At 36.3% G+C, this 18,260-nt stretch overlaps 1 protein-coding gene across 1 annotated transcript; it reads right to left on the bottom strand.

Annotated features, from left to right (window-relative positions):
- Positions 1–289: 289 nt before the first annotated feature.
- LOC119251079 (olfactory receptor 2B11-like) lies at positions 290–10,010 on the bottom strand. The gene is made up of 3 exons (XM_037518576.1): positions 9,099–10,010; positions 7,473–7,520; positions 290–307 (listed from the first exon to the last, which is right to left on the bottom strand). Exons 1-3 carry the CDS (start codon positions 10,008–10,010, stop codon positions 290–292), a joined length of 978 nt encoding a protein of 325 aa, XP_037374473.1.
- Between the last annotated feature and the right edge of the window lie 8,250 nt (positions 10,011–18,260).

Raw genomic sequence — 18,260 nt, 5'->3', positions numbered from 1 at the left:
TGCAGAGGCTGTTAAAATTGGCTGTTAACTGTGCTTTGTCTGCTCTTATCTCTAGGCCACATAGCACCCAAGAATCACATCGTTCATTTTCAGAAACACTGTTTCAAAGCTCTAGTGAAATGTTAAGAAGAGTCAAAGTAGTAGAAGAATGAGGAGACACCTTGGAACCATAAGAACCATTAGGAGAACCCTGTCAAGACTGAACTAAATAGCTGAATAATATCATCTTTATGAGGAATGAGAAGGTAGGTTTTAAACATATCCATCTTAGTAATTTGGAAATCAGCAATTAAGCATTTTCATGTTCCTGAAGTATAAAAAGAGAGAGTTGAATGTGATCTGTTCACCCATGTTAAAGAGTTTTTTAGAGGTTATATATATATTTTTTTTTTTAAAGATTTATTTATTTATTTATACAAGCACTGGGTGCAGTCAGAAGCACAGGAGGGTGAGAGAATTCACCAGAGCCAGAGCAGGGAGTGGAACAGGCAGACTGACGAAATACACTGCTGAGGGGAGCAGCGGGCAGCAGGAGAGGTCTGCGCGTCATGTGGGACCCTCGTTCGGCGGGATCAAACCAGCGCTGCAGAGGCTGCAGGCAGCTTCACAACCCAGCGCTCAACTGCTGTGCCACTGGGGAGGCCCTAGAGGTTATATTTTTTCCTAGCATTACTAATTCATTCAAGTTTGTACTACATTCAGGGGCCTCCCTTGTGGCGCAAGGGGTTAAGCACAGCACTATGAAGCAATCTGCAGCCTCTGCAGCACAAGTCCGATCCCAGCTGGCCAGGGAGCAACCCACATGGCGAGGCAGACCTCTCCTGTCTCGCCCGCTGCTCCTCTCAGCAGTGTACTTCAGTCAGTCTGCCTGTTCTGTTTCCTAATCTGTCTCTGGTGAATCTTCTCATCCCCTGCAACTCTGGCCTGTACCCCAGCTCTTGTATGCATAAATAAATCTTAAAAAAAAAACTCAAGTCTTTAAAAAAAAATTTGTACTACATTCAAAGCGGGCATTTGATTTTTATGTTAAATTTTAATATAACCTTATTGTTATATTTTAGTAGTGTTTTAGCAACTTTCCTTTATTTAAGAAAGCATCTTATTAACTTTATTGTGTATGAATTTGGAGTTATCAGTGATGTACTTAGTTGATTTGTATAGCTACAAATACATCTTTTAACTCCAGAGAACATGTCTCAGGAAGAAAGTCAATATTCCAATTCAGGACCTAAGACAGACAAATTATTTCAGTATATGTTACATTGAAAAATATTTTAGCTAAAAGGCACATCATAATAAAAATATCAATTAGCTGAATAAAGCAATGTTTTGAGACAATTATTAGGTAATGAGATTTTTGTTTACACTTTTATTTTTTCCTTTAGTGGTGAGGCATGTTTAATAAAATCAACAAGAGGTGTCTTCAAATGGGAAGTTAAAATAATGCATCAAAGAGACAAAATTCTGAGTTATCCTGCCAGTCAATCAGCAGGATTAGAGTAACAATTACATTATTACAGTTACAAACTGTATGATTATATCCATTTCACTAAATTCTCGAAGTCATCTTGTACAATGACACATAACTACTCAGGGTTAAGATGAGAATATGTACCATTGATTACACATAATCCCTTGGTCAGAAGTATGCAATATTATGATAAAATAATAATTACTCCCACTAATCCTTAATGAAGCTTGTGCCAAATACTACAATAAGATTTTTACACCATTAAATCATTTAATACCAATCATTAATCCTATGTATGACAAAGGAAATTTTAGTGTCCATATATTCAGATATTATTAATCATGTATTTTTATTGTCTGCTAATAACTGGAGAGATTCTGCTGCTCAAAAACCAATTGATTCAATTCTTTAAATGACATAATGAGACAAGACTATAAATTCAGAGTTTCAACATTTCAAAGAAAACATTTTTATTCTAGGGTATGTGTTTCTGAGTGAGTGTATCCTCTACATCTTGACCTAAGCTCTGATTTAGGGAAAAATACTGTTTTAGATAAGGTATGAAAAAACCATGTAATGAATTAATTTGGTTGCTAAATAAATATTTCAAAAATTGGTTTCTACCCACATTATTAAATAATTGCATCATATATTCAGATATTGTTAATAATCTATTTCTATTATCTGATAATAACTGGAGAGGTTCTGCTGATCAAAAAACAATTGATTCAACTCCTTAAATGACATAGTGAGAATAAACATGTCTATTGTTTATTCATTTCTCATCTTTATACCCACCTTTTAGACTTGTCTACCATGGAGTATTCTTCAATTTTTAAACAATAACTTTAGATTCAGTCTTCTACAATTTTTTCCATAACTAGCTCTGTAAATCTAATGACAGTGTTCAGTCAAGTATGCTTTCAGCAGTCTCATTACGAATAACTATAAGAAAGTGAAAATCAAAATCAACAAAAAACTATGAACCAGAGACACTTTTAGGGGGGTGGGGGCGGGAGGGGAGGGATTGGGGTCAGAATGGGGGGGCTGCAATTGTATGGGGAATACAACAATATGTATTATTTTTCCTAGCAAGAGTACTTTGGTTTGTGGATGGTGAAGACAGCAGAGTCTCTTTTTACCCCATATAGTTCCCTGAAGTTACCAAAATAGATATCAGTGTCATTTACTTTTGAAATATGATTAAGATTTATAATCCTATTCTAGATCTTTAATAATTTCCATGTCATTCTTATATCTCATTATTTTGACTCTTTTCTTACATAAAATTTGGATTTTCTACTTCCAGTTTTTTTTTTATCACAATGTCTATCTATTCCTAAATCTATTTAATTGTGAATATTTAGTCATTTTCAAAAAGTGCCAGAAAGTATTTCTTTTGACTCATCCTTTGTAGCTTCACTCACATGTAAATTCTACTGGAATTTATTTATATTAGAGAAGAAAAAAGATTTTTTATTATCACACCAAAACTCTGAATATATAAAACATTTAAATGGATCAGTTTGTCAGATTTTCATCATATATTTTAATATTTCCCATGATTATATGAAGACTTCCTACTTTAGGTATTTAACATCTGTCAGATATAGTATGTGTTCAAATTTAAATACTTTAATATTGGAAGATTTTTGGTGCTTTCATGATGGGCATGGAGTGATAACATGCATTTGCAGAGGTATGAATATACAGTGTTATATACTGACACATGTACAGTGTTACAAAGTCATGTTATCTCAATAAACATAAATAAAGTGAGTAAAAATATAATAAATGGTAAATAGAGAGAATAACTACATAGAGAAAAACTTAAATGCTTTATCTAACTCCCAAAATTAAATGTTTTCAAAATATAGAAAAGGCTATCAGAGGGATTATAGTCTAAATAAGGGGGGGTGAGAATTGTATGGGGACTATAACCAAGATGAAAATGCATACATTGTTTAAAAATGAAAGATGATGTAAAAATATATAAAATAAAAAAATTTAAAAAAGAAATGAAATGTTATATATATTACATTCTCTGATGTGCACACATTCCAACCTTTCCTAAAAATGAATGGCCTATAAGATACATGTCTTACCTTATTTTGATAACTTTCATTCAGTAAAAAGAAATTTTGATGTAATACAAGAATTGTCCAAATTTTCAGAAAATGTAGAATCTGTAGTACACAGCTGTGAATTTAAGAAATGCCTTAAAAAATAATGTCTCTCTTTGATACCAAGGTGGCAAAGAGAAAAAAAGCATGGGTTAAGAAGATGATAGTAAATAATATCAAGACTGTGTCAATGCACTAGTTATTTTATATCCTGAGACTCTTGGGCATTGTTTTCAAACACATCATTTATGCTTTTCCCAGATGAGTTAGCTGAGTTCTCTGTGGAAGTACTTCTTAAGTACAATTAGTTACCCGCTATTTGAGGTTGGTGGCAAGTCTTTTCTGTTATTAGATTTGTTGTAATATAAACTATTTGATTTCTCAATGCACTGGACACTATTTTAAATAAGGTAAAATTGGAGCAAGGCTAATTTGAATGAACACTTCCAGAAAATTTTAATGTGAGTTCCTTGAATATCATATATCCCTAAATTGTAGAATATCTCATACAAGAATTATCTATAACCCTTACATAAAAGGACCACAAAAGTAAGTTAGGAAGAGAGAGAAAAAAAAAAAAGAAAAAACAATAAGCCATCTATCCAATGAGATGGGATATAGTAACATTGAAAATGAAATGTTCAAAGTAGTCAACAAATTCTGAGTAAAAGTCTGAATAAGAGTTTATCTGTTTCGGGCCTCCCCTGGTGGCACAGCAGTTGAGCGCTGGGCTGCGAAGCTGCCCACAACCTCTGCAGCGCTGGTTCATTCCCCATTCGCCAGCGAGGGTCCCACATGGCGTGACAGACCTCTCCTGCCTCGCCCGCTGCTCCCCTCAGCAGTGTATTACGTCAGTCTTCCTGTTCTGTTCCCCGCTCTGGCTCTAGTGAATTCTCTCACCCTCCCGTGCTTCTGACTGTACCCAGTTCTTGTATAAATAAATAAATAAATCCTTTTTAAAAAGTTTATCTGTCTCTCTAACACACACACACACACACACACACACACACACACACTCCACACGGTATTATTTACCTGCATATAATAAACAAGTTTAAAAATTCACATATAATTCACTAGCAAGTAATTTTGCAAAACAAATTCAAATGTACCAAACAGCAGGTAAAAATTAAGAGGTTGCCATGGCAGCTTCCTCCCATGGTCCATAATCCCTCTTCTTCCCTAAAGGTATCAAGTATCATATAGGTATGTATCATTTCATATTAACATGCAATGGATATTTTTCAAACTCCTCTACCACAGGTCCACTATTTTTCTCCAAAATATGTGTATCTCCTGTGTTCTTCCTCAAAAGGCTGATTCAAGATAATTCATTGATTTGTAGCTTCTGGTAGTGTTCTGTCAAATGTAGTTACCAGTTGAAAATTAGATAATAAGAAAACAAGTTTGGTGTATTTTTTCATTATTATATCCTTTGTTGAGGCACATAAAGTTGCCTGTATTGCTCAATCAAAGGTTACAGCTACTGGGCATGGCTCTGTACAAACTCTCTCTCTTATTTCTAGTACAACTTGTCCCTGTGCTACTTCAGGACTTGAGTTTATCACGGGCTCCCCATTTTTTGCTAGATACCAAGTAGTGAATATACAATTCACCTATATCAATCCCCTATTGGTGTTCCTAAATACTAACCACACCTTTGTAAATCCTTTGTTTGTTAAACTTTCCTCATTTTCCTAGTTGGAGTATGCTGTATGTTTTCTACTGGGGCCATAGATGGTGTATCATCCATTTACAAATTAACTTAAACTAATTGTGAAAATATAATGGCTTTTTAGTGCTAAAAAATAAGAAAATTATCTTGTAAATATTCTATCATTTGACTTTTACACATGAATTTTCATGGAAGATAAATTGACACATCAATTATGGAAGTTTTCTTTTTTAACACCTTTATTTGATCCACTTTTGCATCATTCCATGTTTTAGTATGTTGTGTTTCTAGTCTCTTTTCTTCTGAAATTACTTAATAATTCCCTTATGATTTTGCCTGAATTACTCATTACTTAGGGGTACATTGTTAATTCCACATGTGTGTTTCAGAATATTTTAGTTATTGATTTATAATTTATTTCCACTGCAGTCAGAGGGTATAATTTATTATTTCAATCAGGTTGAATTGGTTGTGTCTTGTTTGATGACTAATTTATGATCTATCCTGTAAAATGGTCCATGTGGACAAAGAAATATGTGTATTTTGCTGCTCCCGGGTGGAGTGTTCAATGGATGTCTGTTATGTATAGTTTATTTATAATATTGTTTAGATCTTCTATTTGTTAGCTTGCCTAGTTAGTATGGCCATTATAGAAAGTAGAGTATTGGAGTCCAAGTATTATTATTAACACTATACATTTCTCAAAAATTCTGTGGTTTGTACTTCATGTTTTCGGCAATCTGTTGCTAGAGGGGTACACTTTTATACCTATTAAATCTTCTTGATGAATTGACTAATTTTATCATTATGAAGTGTCCTTTGTTTATGGTAATTCTCACTCTCATGTTTATATTTCGTGATATCAGCATAGTCACTAGTGCTCTCACAGCGTATAGTTGAAGCATTTTTTTTTTGTTATGTCCTCTTCTTTTGTAAATTAAAGAATGACTTACTTCACAGTTTAGGATTACAGAAATGAAAACAGTATAAACTTCCTGTATATTCCTTTTCCCTCTATATAGTTTCTCCCAATAGCTTGTGGTATGTATTGTTATAATTTGTTAATTGATTTTAATTATTGAATGCTGTTTTCAGCTACTTTAAAGTTTGTATTAGAATTAACTCTTTGTGTTTTACAAATGTTATTTTACAAGTGTTTAAAGACTTATATCTCCATTACAGTGTTTTGCAGAATAATTTCACTATAACAAAAATCCTTAATGCTCCACTCTTTTTTCTCCTTTTAAGCCCTGACAGCCATTATTTTACAATCTCCATAGTCCTGCCTTTTGCAGAAATTCTAATGGATGGAATCATATCTAAGATCTTTTATATTGGCTTCTTTCTATTAGTAATATGTACTTAAGTTTCTTCAGTATCTACTTGGCTTAATGGTTCATTTTTTTCTTTATCCAGATAATATTTCACAATTCTCCACATAGAGTACTATTCAGGAAAATATTACAGGTGCTTTGGTGATGGTTGTAATGTGGTAACATATGTGTGAAGATGTGTGAACATGTACATCAGAGTCATACAATGTTGTGAATCAGCATTGCCGCAATACAAATAACACAATGAAAAAAAATAATTAATTTAGTTAAAAATTTGTCAGTTTTTTGCATGCCTATATAACTTTGGGGTGACATTTTCACCTCTTCATATATACTCATAATTCACTCTCCGTCTAGCAAAACTCCCATGCCAATGCCCTATTTCCTCCTTCCCCATTCCCCCCCTCTCCTCACTGTCCTCTTCGGTAACTTGTAAGTTTTTCAACAAGTCTAAGATTTGTTCTGCTATATTACACCAGCATTTTTTTTGTTATTTATAACTCAAATATGTGAATCCATTTGATATCTGTTTTTCTGAATTATTTCACTTAGCATAACTACCTCAATATCCATTCACTTTGTACAAAATGGAACTATTTCAATTTTTTTAAATAGTCAAGTTGTATTCCATTGAGAATGTATTCCACAATTTATTTATCCAGTCAATGGACACCAAAGTTGGCTTCATGATTTGGCAATCGTGGACATCACTGCTATGAAAATAGAAGTATATAAACCATTTTGTAGTAGTGTTTTCATGTTCTTTGGGTAAATATCTCACAGAGGTGTTGTGGGATCATATGGGACTTCCATTTTTATTTTCTTAAGAAATTTCCATTCCAGTTTCCGCAGAGACAGCCCCAACTTACATTAACACCAACAATGAATGAGTTTTCCATTTTCCACATTCTTGCCACCTTTTTGTTTTCATTCTTTTTGATATGGGCCATTCCCACAGGAGTGAGGGGTTTTCTCACTATGGATTTGATTTGAATTTACCTTATGAAAGTGATGCTGAACATCTGTCATGAGCCTGTAGCCCATCTGAATGCCTTCTTATGTCTTCATTATATTATTTTATTGTTGCTATTTTTCTTTGAGTTTACACTGATTTACAACAATGTATAAGATTAGGGGAATAAGTTCATACCTCCTCAGATGTATTTCACTACATCACATCCAACACCAAAGGACCCATAGTCCTTTGTCATAGCTCCTTGGGACCCCTGCCTCCTTTGTTCTAATCTCCTAAGCCCCTCCCCTTTAATAGCATCAATACTATAACAGTTTTGTGTTTAGTTTTAGAGTTTCTTTGTTTTGTTTCTCTATATTCCATATGCTAGTGAAATCATCTGGTGTTTGGCTTTCTCATTCTGACTCATTTCATTTAGCATAACACAGTTCAGTTCCACCTATGTCATTGCAAATGATGAGTGTATCTTTTTTCATTGATGCGTAATATTCCATTATTTATGTATACTACATAATCCATTATGGCTATTTCTCAAAATATTAAACATAAACCAAATGATCTAACAATTCCAATCCTAAGTATCCTAACCAAATAATTAAAAAGAAAACACTAATTTGAGGGAATTTGCACACTGCTATGATTAGAGCAGCATTTACATAAGCCAAGGTATAGAAACAAAGCAAGCGTTCAATGATATATGAGTGGATTAGAAAAATATGAGATTTTTTTCCTTCTGAAGCTGAATTTTATTTATTTATTTTTTACATCATTGTTCATTTTTAAACAATATTTGCTTACTCCCACCCTCAGGTGTGGTTCCCATAGAATTTCCTTCACCAATGCACCCATGCACCATCACCTCAGTCCCCTGAGCTACTTCCTCCCTCCCTCTGATTCCACTCCCTCCTCCCCTGCAAGATGTCTCTGGTTTATAATTGTCTGTTTTTATTGTTGTGGTTTGTATTGTTATTACACTGTATTGTTTTTACACTGATATATTATTTGGCTCCTCTATATTCCTCCTATAGTGAAATAAATAAATAAATAAATAAATAAATAAATAAATAATAAAAATGATGAGATTTTTCTAAGAGTGGGTCAATCTGGCAAAGACTAATGAAAAGTTTCTCAAGTTACATTGTGATAGGAAGTTCACAAATAATGGTTGCTATGATACTCTGTGATTACTTTGAGATCATGAGATTTATTATAATTTGTATTATTACTTTTTTGTTTGCTTAACACAGTTACTATTTTGGTATATATCAACAAGAATAGAATTGTTTTTATACATTCTCATAAACAGTGTCCTTACTAGTGCATGCAGCCTGCATCATCCTTGCCTAACATCATTATAAAGAATATTGGAAATATAATATATTTTGCAATAAGAACATAAAACTTTTGGGAAAATATGAGACAAAATGAGATATTAGAGAAGCTCCTATATACCTACTCTGAAAGTTAAGTAATTTAATTTGATGTTTACCAACTATCTCTTGGAGGAGAAAGTGCTCCTCACCAGGTTGCCTATGGAGCCCTTTACATCCTTATTTCTCAGGGTGTAAATGAAAGGATTGAGTGTAGGAGTCACCACTCCATAGAAAAGAGCCATGAACTTGGGCTGGTCTCTTGTGATGGAGGAGGGTGGTTGAAGGTACATGCTAATGGCTGGACCATAAAATAATAACACTACAATCAGATGGGAGGAACATGTCCCAAATGCCTTTTTCCTCCCCTCAGAAGATTTAATTTTAAATACTGCATGTCCAATACAAGCATAGGAAGCAAGAATTAAGCATAGTGGAACAGCCAACATAAAGATACATACCACAGAGAGTGTGAGCTCATTAGCACTCTTCTCACCACAGGCAGTCTTTATCAAAACTGGAATCTCACACAGCAAGTGATCCAAGTCATTGACTCCACACAGTGGTAACTGTAATGTGACAGTGGCCTCTGAGACAGCATAGGTGATCCCACTCAGCCACACAGTGAATGCTAATAGAATACAGACTTGCCGATTCATGATGAGGGTGTAGTGCAGGGGCTTACAGATGGCCACATAGCGGTCAAAAGACATAAGAGCCAAAAGCAAACATTCTGTGCCCCCCATTGTATGGAAGAAATAAAGTTGAACTGCACACCCCAAATAGCTGATCGTCTTCGTGGAACTTCCCAGGTTAAAGAGCATCTGAGGAACAATGCTTGTGGTGTAGCACATGTCCAAAAAGGAGAGGTTAGTGAGGAAGAAGTACATGGGGCTGTGCAGGTGAGGATCTAATGTGGACACCAGAATGATGGTTATATTTCCCACCATGGCCAAGGGGTATGTTATAAGAAGAATAAAGAAGAGAGGAAGTTCTAGCCAAGGACGATCCGCAAAACCTAGTAGAATAAACTCCTCAGGATGACTTTTGTTAATTAGTTCCATATTCTTCAAATTGTTTCACCTGTAGTAAAGAAGTGGCAGGAAAGAAGTTATGAGAAATGACAAAACATAATTACACATTGACCATAGCGGAGGGGGGCACAGTAACTTGTGGGGGAAAATAATAAAGAATAGCTGACTTGGTTACATAAAAATTATTTGAAGTGTCTATTAAAATGGGCTGTTTAGCTGCGATTTATCTGTTCTTATCTCCAGATCACATAGCACCCAGGAATCAGCTGTTCCATTCTTAGAAACAATGCCACAAATCTTCAGTGAAATATTAAGAATTATCAAAGTTGTCAAAAGGGAGGAAAAACTTGGAATTGTAAGAACCATTAAGATAATCCTGTCAAGATCCAAATAAGTTGCTGAATAATATCATCTTTATGAGAAGAAGGTAAGTTTTAAACAAATCCATCTTTGTAATTTGGAAATTAATCACTCTCATATTCCTGAAATATAAACAAAGAGAGTTGAGTTGTGGCATGTTCACCATGGTGAAAGGTTTTTTAGGGAGCATATTTTTTCTTGCATAATTACTTCATTCAAATTTGCATTGCATTCAAACTGGTCATGGAATGAATTCATTTGATTGTTAAATAAATATTCTAAAATGTGTTATCTACCCATGTTATTAAATAATTGCACCATAAACGTAACTATTGTTTATTCATTTGACATTCTTATACTCATGTTTTAGAGTTGTTGTAGGGTAAATGATAGTCAGGCTTTTCGCCTCCCGCCATTAGGATTGATAATGGATTCCTGTGGTCCTGAATGCATGCCTGATGGCGAGCACCTGGATTTTGTTATATTGTTATATTCAGTTGTATTATTTACTCTTGTGGGCCATGGCTCCGGTATTTATATTTGCAAAAGGAAACTTGTAGGAGATAGAGAGCCCAATAAATGCCTGAAAAAGCCACTGAGGGCTCCAGGACTCTCCTTTACATGTCTGCTCAGATCACAGAGAACCAACCTCTGTGCCTTACTGGCACTAAGTTGTCTACCATGAACTATTCTTCAATTTTACAACAATAATTTTATATTTGATACTGTTTTCTTTTCCATAATTAGTTCTACATAAATAATGACAGTGTTTAGTTAAGTAGGCTTTCAGCAGTCTCATTAAATTTGTATTATTTTTCTTCTAGCAAGAGTGCTTTGGTTTGTGAATGGTGAATGTAGAGGCAGGGTGGCACAGGACAGGTTTTCTATGATTCAAGCAGATGGGTAAAGAAGTCCTGGAGCCCTTGGTGGCTTTTGGAGACTTTTATTGAATTTACCAGGTACACGGCAGAAAGGGGTGCCGGAGGGCCAGGAGGCTGGCAGGCCTTCCAGACCCCAGCGAATCTTCACTCTTTCTGGGCTCTCTGGCATTCTCTCATTGCCTCTGCTTGTTCTCCTCTCTTTTTTGCTCTGCTTTTCCACTGGCATCCCTATGATGCCGCCCTTATAAGCTCAGTCTCTCAGCCCAGGTGTACCCACCTACATATGCCCACACCCCACTCCAGGTGCCCGCCATCAGGCATACATTCAGGACCGCAGTGATCCATCATCAATCCTAATGTCAGGAGGTCAGAAAAGCCTGACATTTTCCTTACCCTACAGTGAATAATGCAATAATCTCCTTTCCCCACATATATGTACCTGGAAGATACCACAACAGATGTCTTAATCAAGGTAATTTACTTTTGAAATACAGTTAAGCTTTATAATTCTATCTTAGATTTTTTTAATAATTTCCATGTCATTTTTATATTTCTTCACTTTTGACTCTTTGATTACATAACATTTAGATTTTCTACTTCCAGTGATTTTTTATCACAATTTCTATCTATTCCTAAATCTACTTAATTGTGAACATTTAGTCATTTTAAACAGTATTTCTTTTTTTTTTTTAAAGATTTATTTATTTATTTATTTATTTATTTATTTATTTATTTATTTATTTATACAAGAGCTGGGGTAAGGCCAGATTCGTGGGAGGGTGAAGAGGATTCAACAGAGACTGAGCGGGGAACAGAACAGGTAGACTGACTAAATACACTTGTAAAGCCAGGAACTGGACATGGTGCAGGTTCTCTGATCCCATGCAGACCGGGTAAAGGAGGAGCCAGAGTCCTCAGTAGTTTTGCAGGTTTTTTATTTGGGGTTCACCAGGCATATGGCAGGCAGGGGTGCTGGCTGGGGGCCTGGGAGGCTGGCAGGCCTCCCAGGCCCCCAGCAAGTCTTCACTCTATTTGGGCTCTCTGGCGTTGGTTCTGCTGCTTCTCGGCTTTTCTTTCGGCTTCAGCTTCGGCTTCTACTGCTGCTACTGCTGCTACTGCTGCTGCTGCTGCTGCTGCTGCTGCTGCTGCTGCTGCTGCTGCTGCTGCTGCTGCTGCTGCTGCTGCTGCTGCTGCTGCTGGCGCCCCCCGTGACGCCGCCCTTAAAAGCACAGTCTTAGCTCAGCTGAATCCCATCTACCTATGCCCACACCCTATTCCAGGTGCCCACCATCAGGCATGCATTCAGGACAAGGATCCATCATCTATCCTGATGGCGGAAGGGCAGAAAAGCCTGATATTTTCTTTACCCTACAACACTGCTAAGGGGAGCAGCGGGCGTGACAGGAGAGGTCTGCTGTGCCATGTGGGGCCCTCACCGGCCAGGATCGAACCAGCACTGAAAAGGCTGCAGGCAGCTTCACAGCGCTGCGCTCAACTGCCTGCGCCACCAGGAGAGGCCCTAAACAGTATTTCTTTTGACTCATCCTTTCTATCTTCACTCACATGTAAATTCTAGTGGAACTTATTTATATTTACTCTGCTTTGTAAATTTAGAGAAGAAAAAGGTTTTTTAATCTCACACCAAAACACCTGTATAAAACATTTGAACAGATCAGTTCATCAAATTTTCTTTGTTTTTCTTTTTTTTTCAAAGATTTATTTCTTTATGCATACAAGAACTGGGGTACAGGCCAGAGGTGTAGGGTGTGAGAGGATTCACCAGAGACAGTGGGAAACAGAACAGGCAGGCTGACTGAAATACACTGCTGAGGGGAGCAGCGGGCGAGATAGGAGAGGTCTGCTGCGCCATGTGGGTTGCTCCCCGGCCAGGCATTGAACATGCTGCAGAGGCTGCGGATAGCTTCAGAGTGCTGTGCTTAACCCCTTGCGCCATCAGGGAGGCCCTCATTAAATTTTCATCATGTATTGTTAGATCAGTTCATCAAATTTTCATCATGTATTTTTAGAGTTCACATGATTAGGTGAAGACTTCATACTTTAGGTATTTAACCTCTGTCAGATATAGGATAAGTTGAAATTTAAATACTTTTAATATTGGAAGATTTTTGGTGCTTTTGTGATAGAAAAGGGGTGATAACCTACATTTGCAGAGATATGAATATATAGTGTTATATACTGACACATGTGCAGTGTTATAAAACCATGTTATCTCAATAAACATAAATGAAAGGAGTGAGTAAAAATATAAATAAATGGTAGACAGAAAAAATAATTACAGGCTTCCCGGTGGCACAAGGGATTGAGACACAGTACTCTGAAGCAATCCACAGCCACTGCAGCATGAGTTTGATCCCTAGCCTGGAGGTGACCCACATGGCACAGCAGACCTCTACTGACTCACCTGCTACTCCACTCAGCAGTGTATTCAGTACATCTGGCTGTTCTGCTCCCCACTCTGTCTCTGGTGAATCCTTTCACTCCCCGCCTCTGGTCTGTACCCCAGTTCTTGTGTGCATAAATAAATAGATCTTTAAAAAAATAATTACAAAGAAAAACTTAATTGATTTCTATAACCCCCAAACTAAATATTTCCAAAATATAGAAAAAGCTATCAGAAATGAATTACATACTCCGGTGTGCATACATTCCAACCTTTCCTAAGAATGAATGAACTTTAATATACAGGTCTTACCTTATTTTGATAATTGTCATCCAGTAAAGGAAATTTTGAAGTAATACATGAATCTTCCAAATGTTCAGGAAACAGAGAATCTGTAGTACACAACTGAGTATTTAAGAAATAGCTTCTTAAAATATGTTTCTCACTGATACAAATATACCAAAGAGAAGAAAAGCATGGGTTAAGTAGGTGATAATTAACAATATCAACAAGACTTTGTCAATGCATTAGTTATTTTATATTCCTGAGACTCTTGGGCATTGTTTTCAAACATACCACTTGAGTTTTCCCCAGATGCGTTAGATAAGAAAATTCCTTGGGACAGAGTTCTCTATGGAATTACATCCTAAGTACAATTAGTTTCCTACCAATTTGAGGCAGGTGGCAAGTCTCTTCTATTATTAGATTTGTTGCAATATAAACTGTTTTGATTTCTCAACACACTGGACATTAATTTTAAATAAAAGACAATTGGAGCAAAGCTAATTTGAATAAACATGTCTGGAAAATTTAAATGTGAGTTCCTTGAATATTTAATGAGTCCCTCATTAACTTGTAGAATAACTCATACAAGAATTATCTATAGGGCCTCCCCTGGTGGCCCAGGCAGTTGAGCACAGTGCTCTGAAGCTGTCCGCAGCCTCTGCAGCGCTGGTTCGATCTCTGCTGGCTGGCGAGGGTCTCACATGGTGCAACAGACCTCTCCTGTCACGCCCGCTACTCCCCTTAGCAGTGTATTTTGTCAATCTGCCTGTTTTGTTCCCCGCTCTGTCTCTGGTGAATCCTCTTCACCCTCCTGCGAATCTGGCCTGCACCCCAGTTCTGGTATAAATAAATAAATGAATCTTTAAAAAAAATTATCTATAACCCTTACATAAAAGGAGCACAAAAGTAAGTTGGAAAGAGGGGGAAAAAGGATAAACAATAAGCCATCTTTCCAATGAGAGAAAATCTAGTGACGTTTAAAAATAAAACATTTAAAATATTCAATAAATTCTGAATAAGAATCTCTCTGTCTCTCCCATACACACACACATAACATATTACTTATCTGCATATAAATGTTAAGTTTAAAAATTCACACAAAACTCACTAGCAAATAATTTTGCAAAATAAATTCAAATGCATCAAACAGCAGGTACAAATGAAAAGGTTGCCTTTTGTCAGCTTCCTTCCATGGTCCATAATCCCTCTTCTTCCATAAAGGTATCAAGTATCATATGGGTATGTATCATTCCATACTATACACTTGATGGATACTTTTCAAACTTTCTCCACTGCAGATCCACTATTTTCCCAAAATATATATTTATCTCCTGTGTTCTTTCTCCAATGATTCAAGAGAATTCATTGATTTTTAGCTTCTGATTATGTTCTAGTTACCAGGTGAAAATCTCTTATTCAAGAGAACAAGTTTGGGGTATTCTTTCTTTAGTTTATGCTCAGTTGGGGCACATGAAGTTGCCTTTGTTTCTCAACTAAAGGTTAAAGCTCTTGGGAGTGACTCTGGACAAACAAGTTCTCTCTGTCTTTCTTGTTTCCAGTACCACTTCTCCCTGTACTTCTTCAGGAATTGAGTTTATCACAGGCTCCCCACTTTTGCCAGATGCCATAAGTGAATATACAATTCACATATATAAAAACCTTCTGGGTGTTCCTAAATACTTCCCACACATTTGTAAATCCTTTCTTTGTTAAACTTCCCTCATTTTCCCAGTTGGAGTGTGCTGTATGTTTTCTACTGGGGAACTGGGGATATATTATCCATTTACAAACTAATTTAAACTAATTGTGAAAATATAATTGCTATTTAGAGCTCAAAAATAAGATGATTATCTTGTAAATATTCTATTATTTGACTTTTACACATGCCTTTTTCATGGGAGATAAACTGACACATCAATAATGGAAATTTTATTTTTTAGCACCTTTATTTAATCCACTTTTGCATCATTCCATAAATTTTAGTATGTTGTGTTTCTGTTTTCTTCTGAAATTACTTAATAATTTCCTTTATGATTATGTCTGACCACTTACTATTTAGGAGCGCATTGTTGAATTTCACATATATGTGTTTCAAAATATTTGTTATTTATTCCTAACTTGTTTCAGAGGGTATAATTTATGATTTCGATCAGGTTGAATTTATTGTGACTTGTTTGATGACTTAATTTATAGCCTATCCTATAAAATCGTCCATGTGGACAAACAATGGGTGGAGTGTTCTATGGATGTTTGTTATGTATAGTTTATAATGTTGTTTAGATCATCTATTTATTAGCTTTCTTAGTTGTTATGTCCATTTCAAAAAGTGGGGTATTAAGAGTGCAAGAATTATTATTGACACTATGTATTTCTCAAAAGATCTGTGGCTTTTGCTTCATATTTTTGGTGATCTGTTGCTAGGGAGCACACTTTTATAACTTTTTTAATAGTTATAAAATTGATGAATTGACTAATTTTATCACTACCAAATGTTCTTCTTTGTTTATAGTAACAATTACTCTTCATGTTTATTTTTTTTAAGATTTGTTTATTTATTTATTTATACAAGCACTGAGGGGAGCAGTGGGTGAGGCAGGAGAGGTCTGCCACACCATGTGGGACCCTTGCCGTTGGCCGGGGATCGAACCAGCACTGCAGCGGCTGCGGGCAGCTTCACAGGCCAGTGCTCAACTGCTGTGCCACCAGGGGAGGCTCTCTCATGTTTATATTTTATGATATCAGCATGGTCACTCGTGTTCTCACAGCATATAGTTGAAGCATTTTTTTTTAATTTTTTTTCTGTTATATCCTCTTCCTTTTGGAAATTAATGAACGACTGACTTCACAGAAGTTTAGGTTTACAGAAATGAAAAAACAGTGCAAATTTTCTGTATATTCCTTTTCCCTTTACACACAGTTTCTCCCAATATCTTAGAGAGTGTGGTATATGTTGTTATGATTTGTTGATTGATTTTGATTACTGAATGCTGTTATCAGCTACTTTATAGTTTGTAAAGTCTTCATACTTTGTGGATATTCATCAGTGAAATCTTTATTGAGGTAGCTTAGTGGAAAACTAATTAGCAATATTGGTGGCAGTAGTCCTTGACAGACCTCAGTGAACCCCAGGATTACATAAGAAGCAGACTCATCAAGGTATGATTCCTATAGGGCTCAGCCTCTGCCAGAGTGTGACAGAAGCAACCCCAAATATTGTAGGCCCTCTGTAATACAGAGTAAATCCTGGAGGGTCCTGCAAACAGACTTCACCACAGTAGGCCTTAAGAAACCTGGACAAGATCAGGAAGCAGCCTAACAGGGTAGGCTTCCACAGACGATATAAAGCTCTGGGGAAGTCCTGATAGCAAAACAGACACAGCAGTTCCTGGAAAGATGTATAACTGGCCCTGAAAAGAGGGCACTGCCAGTGACGGGCACTGCCAATTACAAGCACTGGCAGGGGCAATGCCAGGACTATATGAGCTACAGCTACTAAGCGTGACCCAAAGGGAAATGTTTCAGATATATAGTCTCTAAGGTACGAAAGCTTTTGATTATCCTTTGGTCAGTAGAGATTCATGCCAGACATCAACAAAGTTGATACTGAGGAAATTCATGTCACATTGAAGAGGAGGTGGGTGGAAAGAGGCACCTGTTTGTTGTGGTGTGGAGTCAATGACACTGGTGAAATGGCAGTCAGCTCAGCCAGGGGCCCTGGAGAGAGAACATGAAGGATGTGTGGAAGTGCACACCCTAAAATGGGGAAACCTTGTTGTGGACCTTGGATGTTCTACACAGGCTCACTTCCCAGGAAAGACAACAGAGGGCATGAGTGTTGATCTGCATCCCCTTTCTCATTCACTGGACTGGTACATACATAGTGAGGCAACCTGAGAGTATAGAGACTGCTGAGTCTCTCATTACAAACCCCAGAGAGGAGGAAAGTTGGGGGTGCCACAAACAAGTCAGTTCTACTCTAACTCATCCATATCAAATCTGGATCCCTTCAAAACCTTCCCCATCCTGGTATACCAGGATAAAAAAAAAAGAAAAAAACAGATCAATAAATAATACAATCAATCACTCAATATATTAAAAACAATAATAAAACTAATTTACCTCAAATATCAAAATGAGAAGATAAAAAATATAACACATGGAAATCTGATACTTCAAGAGAGCATATCTCAAGGTGAGAATAACTGCAGAATCCAAACACAAAATTCAAAGAAAAATAAGAGACCATGGAAAAGCTAATCAAAGAGATACAGTAGATTTAGAAAAACAAATTAATAAATCAAGAAATAAAATCAATGAACAGAAGGTAGCAACTGCCACTTTAAATAAGAAAAG

This window comes from Talpa occidentalis, unplaced genomic scaffold, assembly GCF_014898055.3.
Source record: "Talpa occidentalis isolate TD23 unplaced genomic scaffold, MPIMG_talOcc4v2.1 talOcc4.2, whole genome shotgun sequence".
NCBI lineage: Eukaryota > Metazoa > Chordata > Mammalia > Eulipotyphla > Talpidae > Talpa > Talpa occidentalis.
Note: the sequence above shows the minus strand (reverse complement) of the source record. Positions and strands in the feature narration are given on the sequence as shown.

Bases quoted from the DNA above. Each gene is read 5' to 3' on its own strand.
- LOC119251079 (XM_037518576.1), bottom strand. From the start codon at position 10,010: ATGGAACTAATTAACAAAAGTCATCCTGAGGAGTTTATTCTACTAGGT. The intron at 7,521-9,098 runs GTGAGGAGCACT...GAAAACAAAAAG, and splicing joins AGGGCTCCATAGGCAACCTG to GTGGCAAGAATGTGGAAAAT.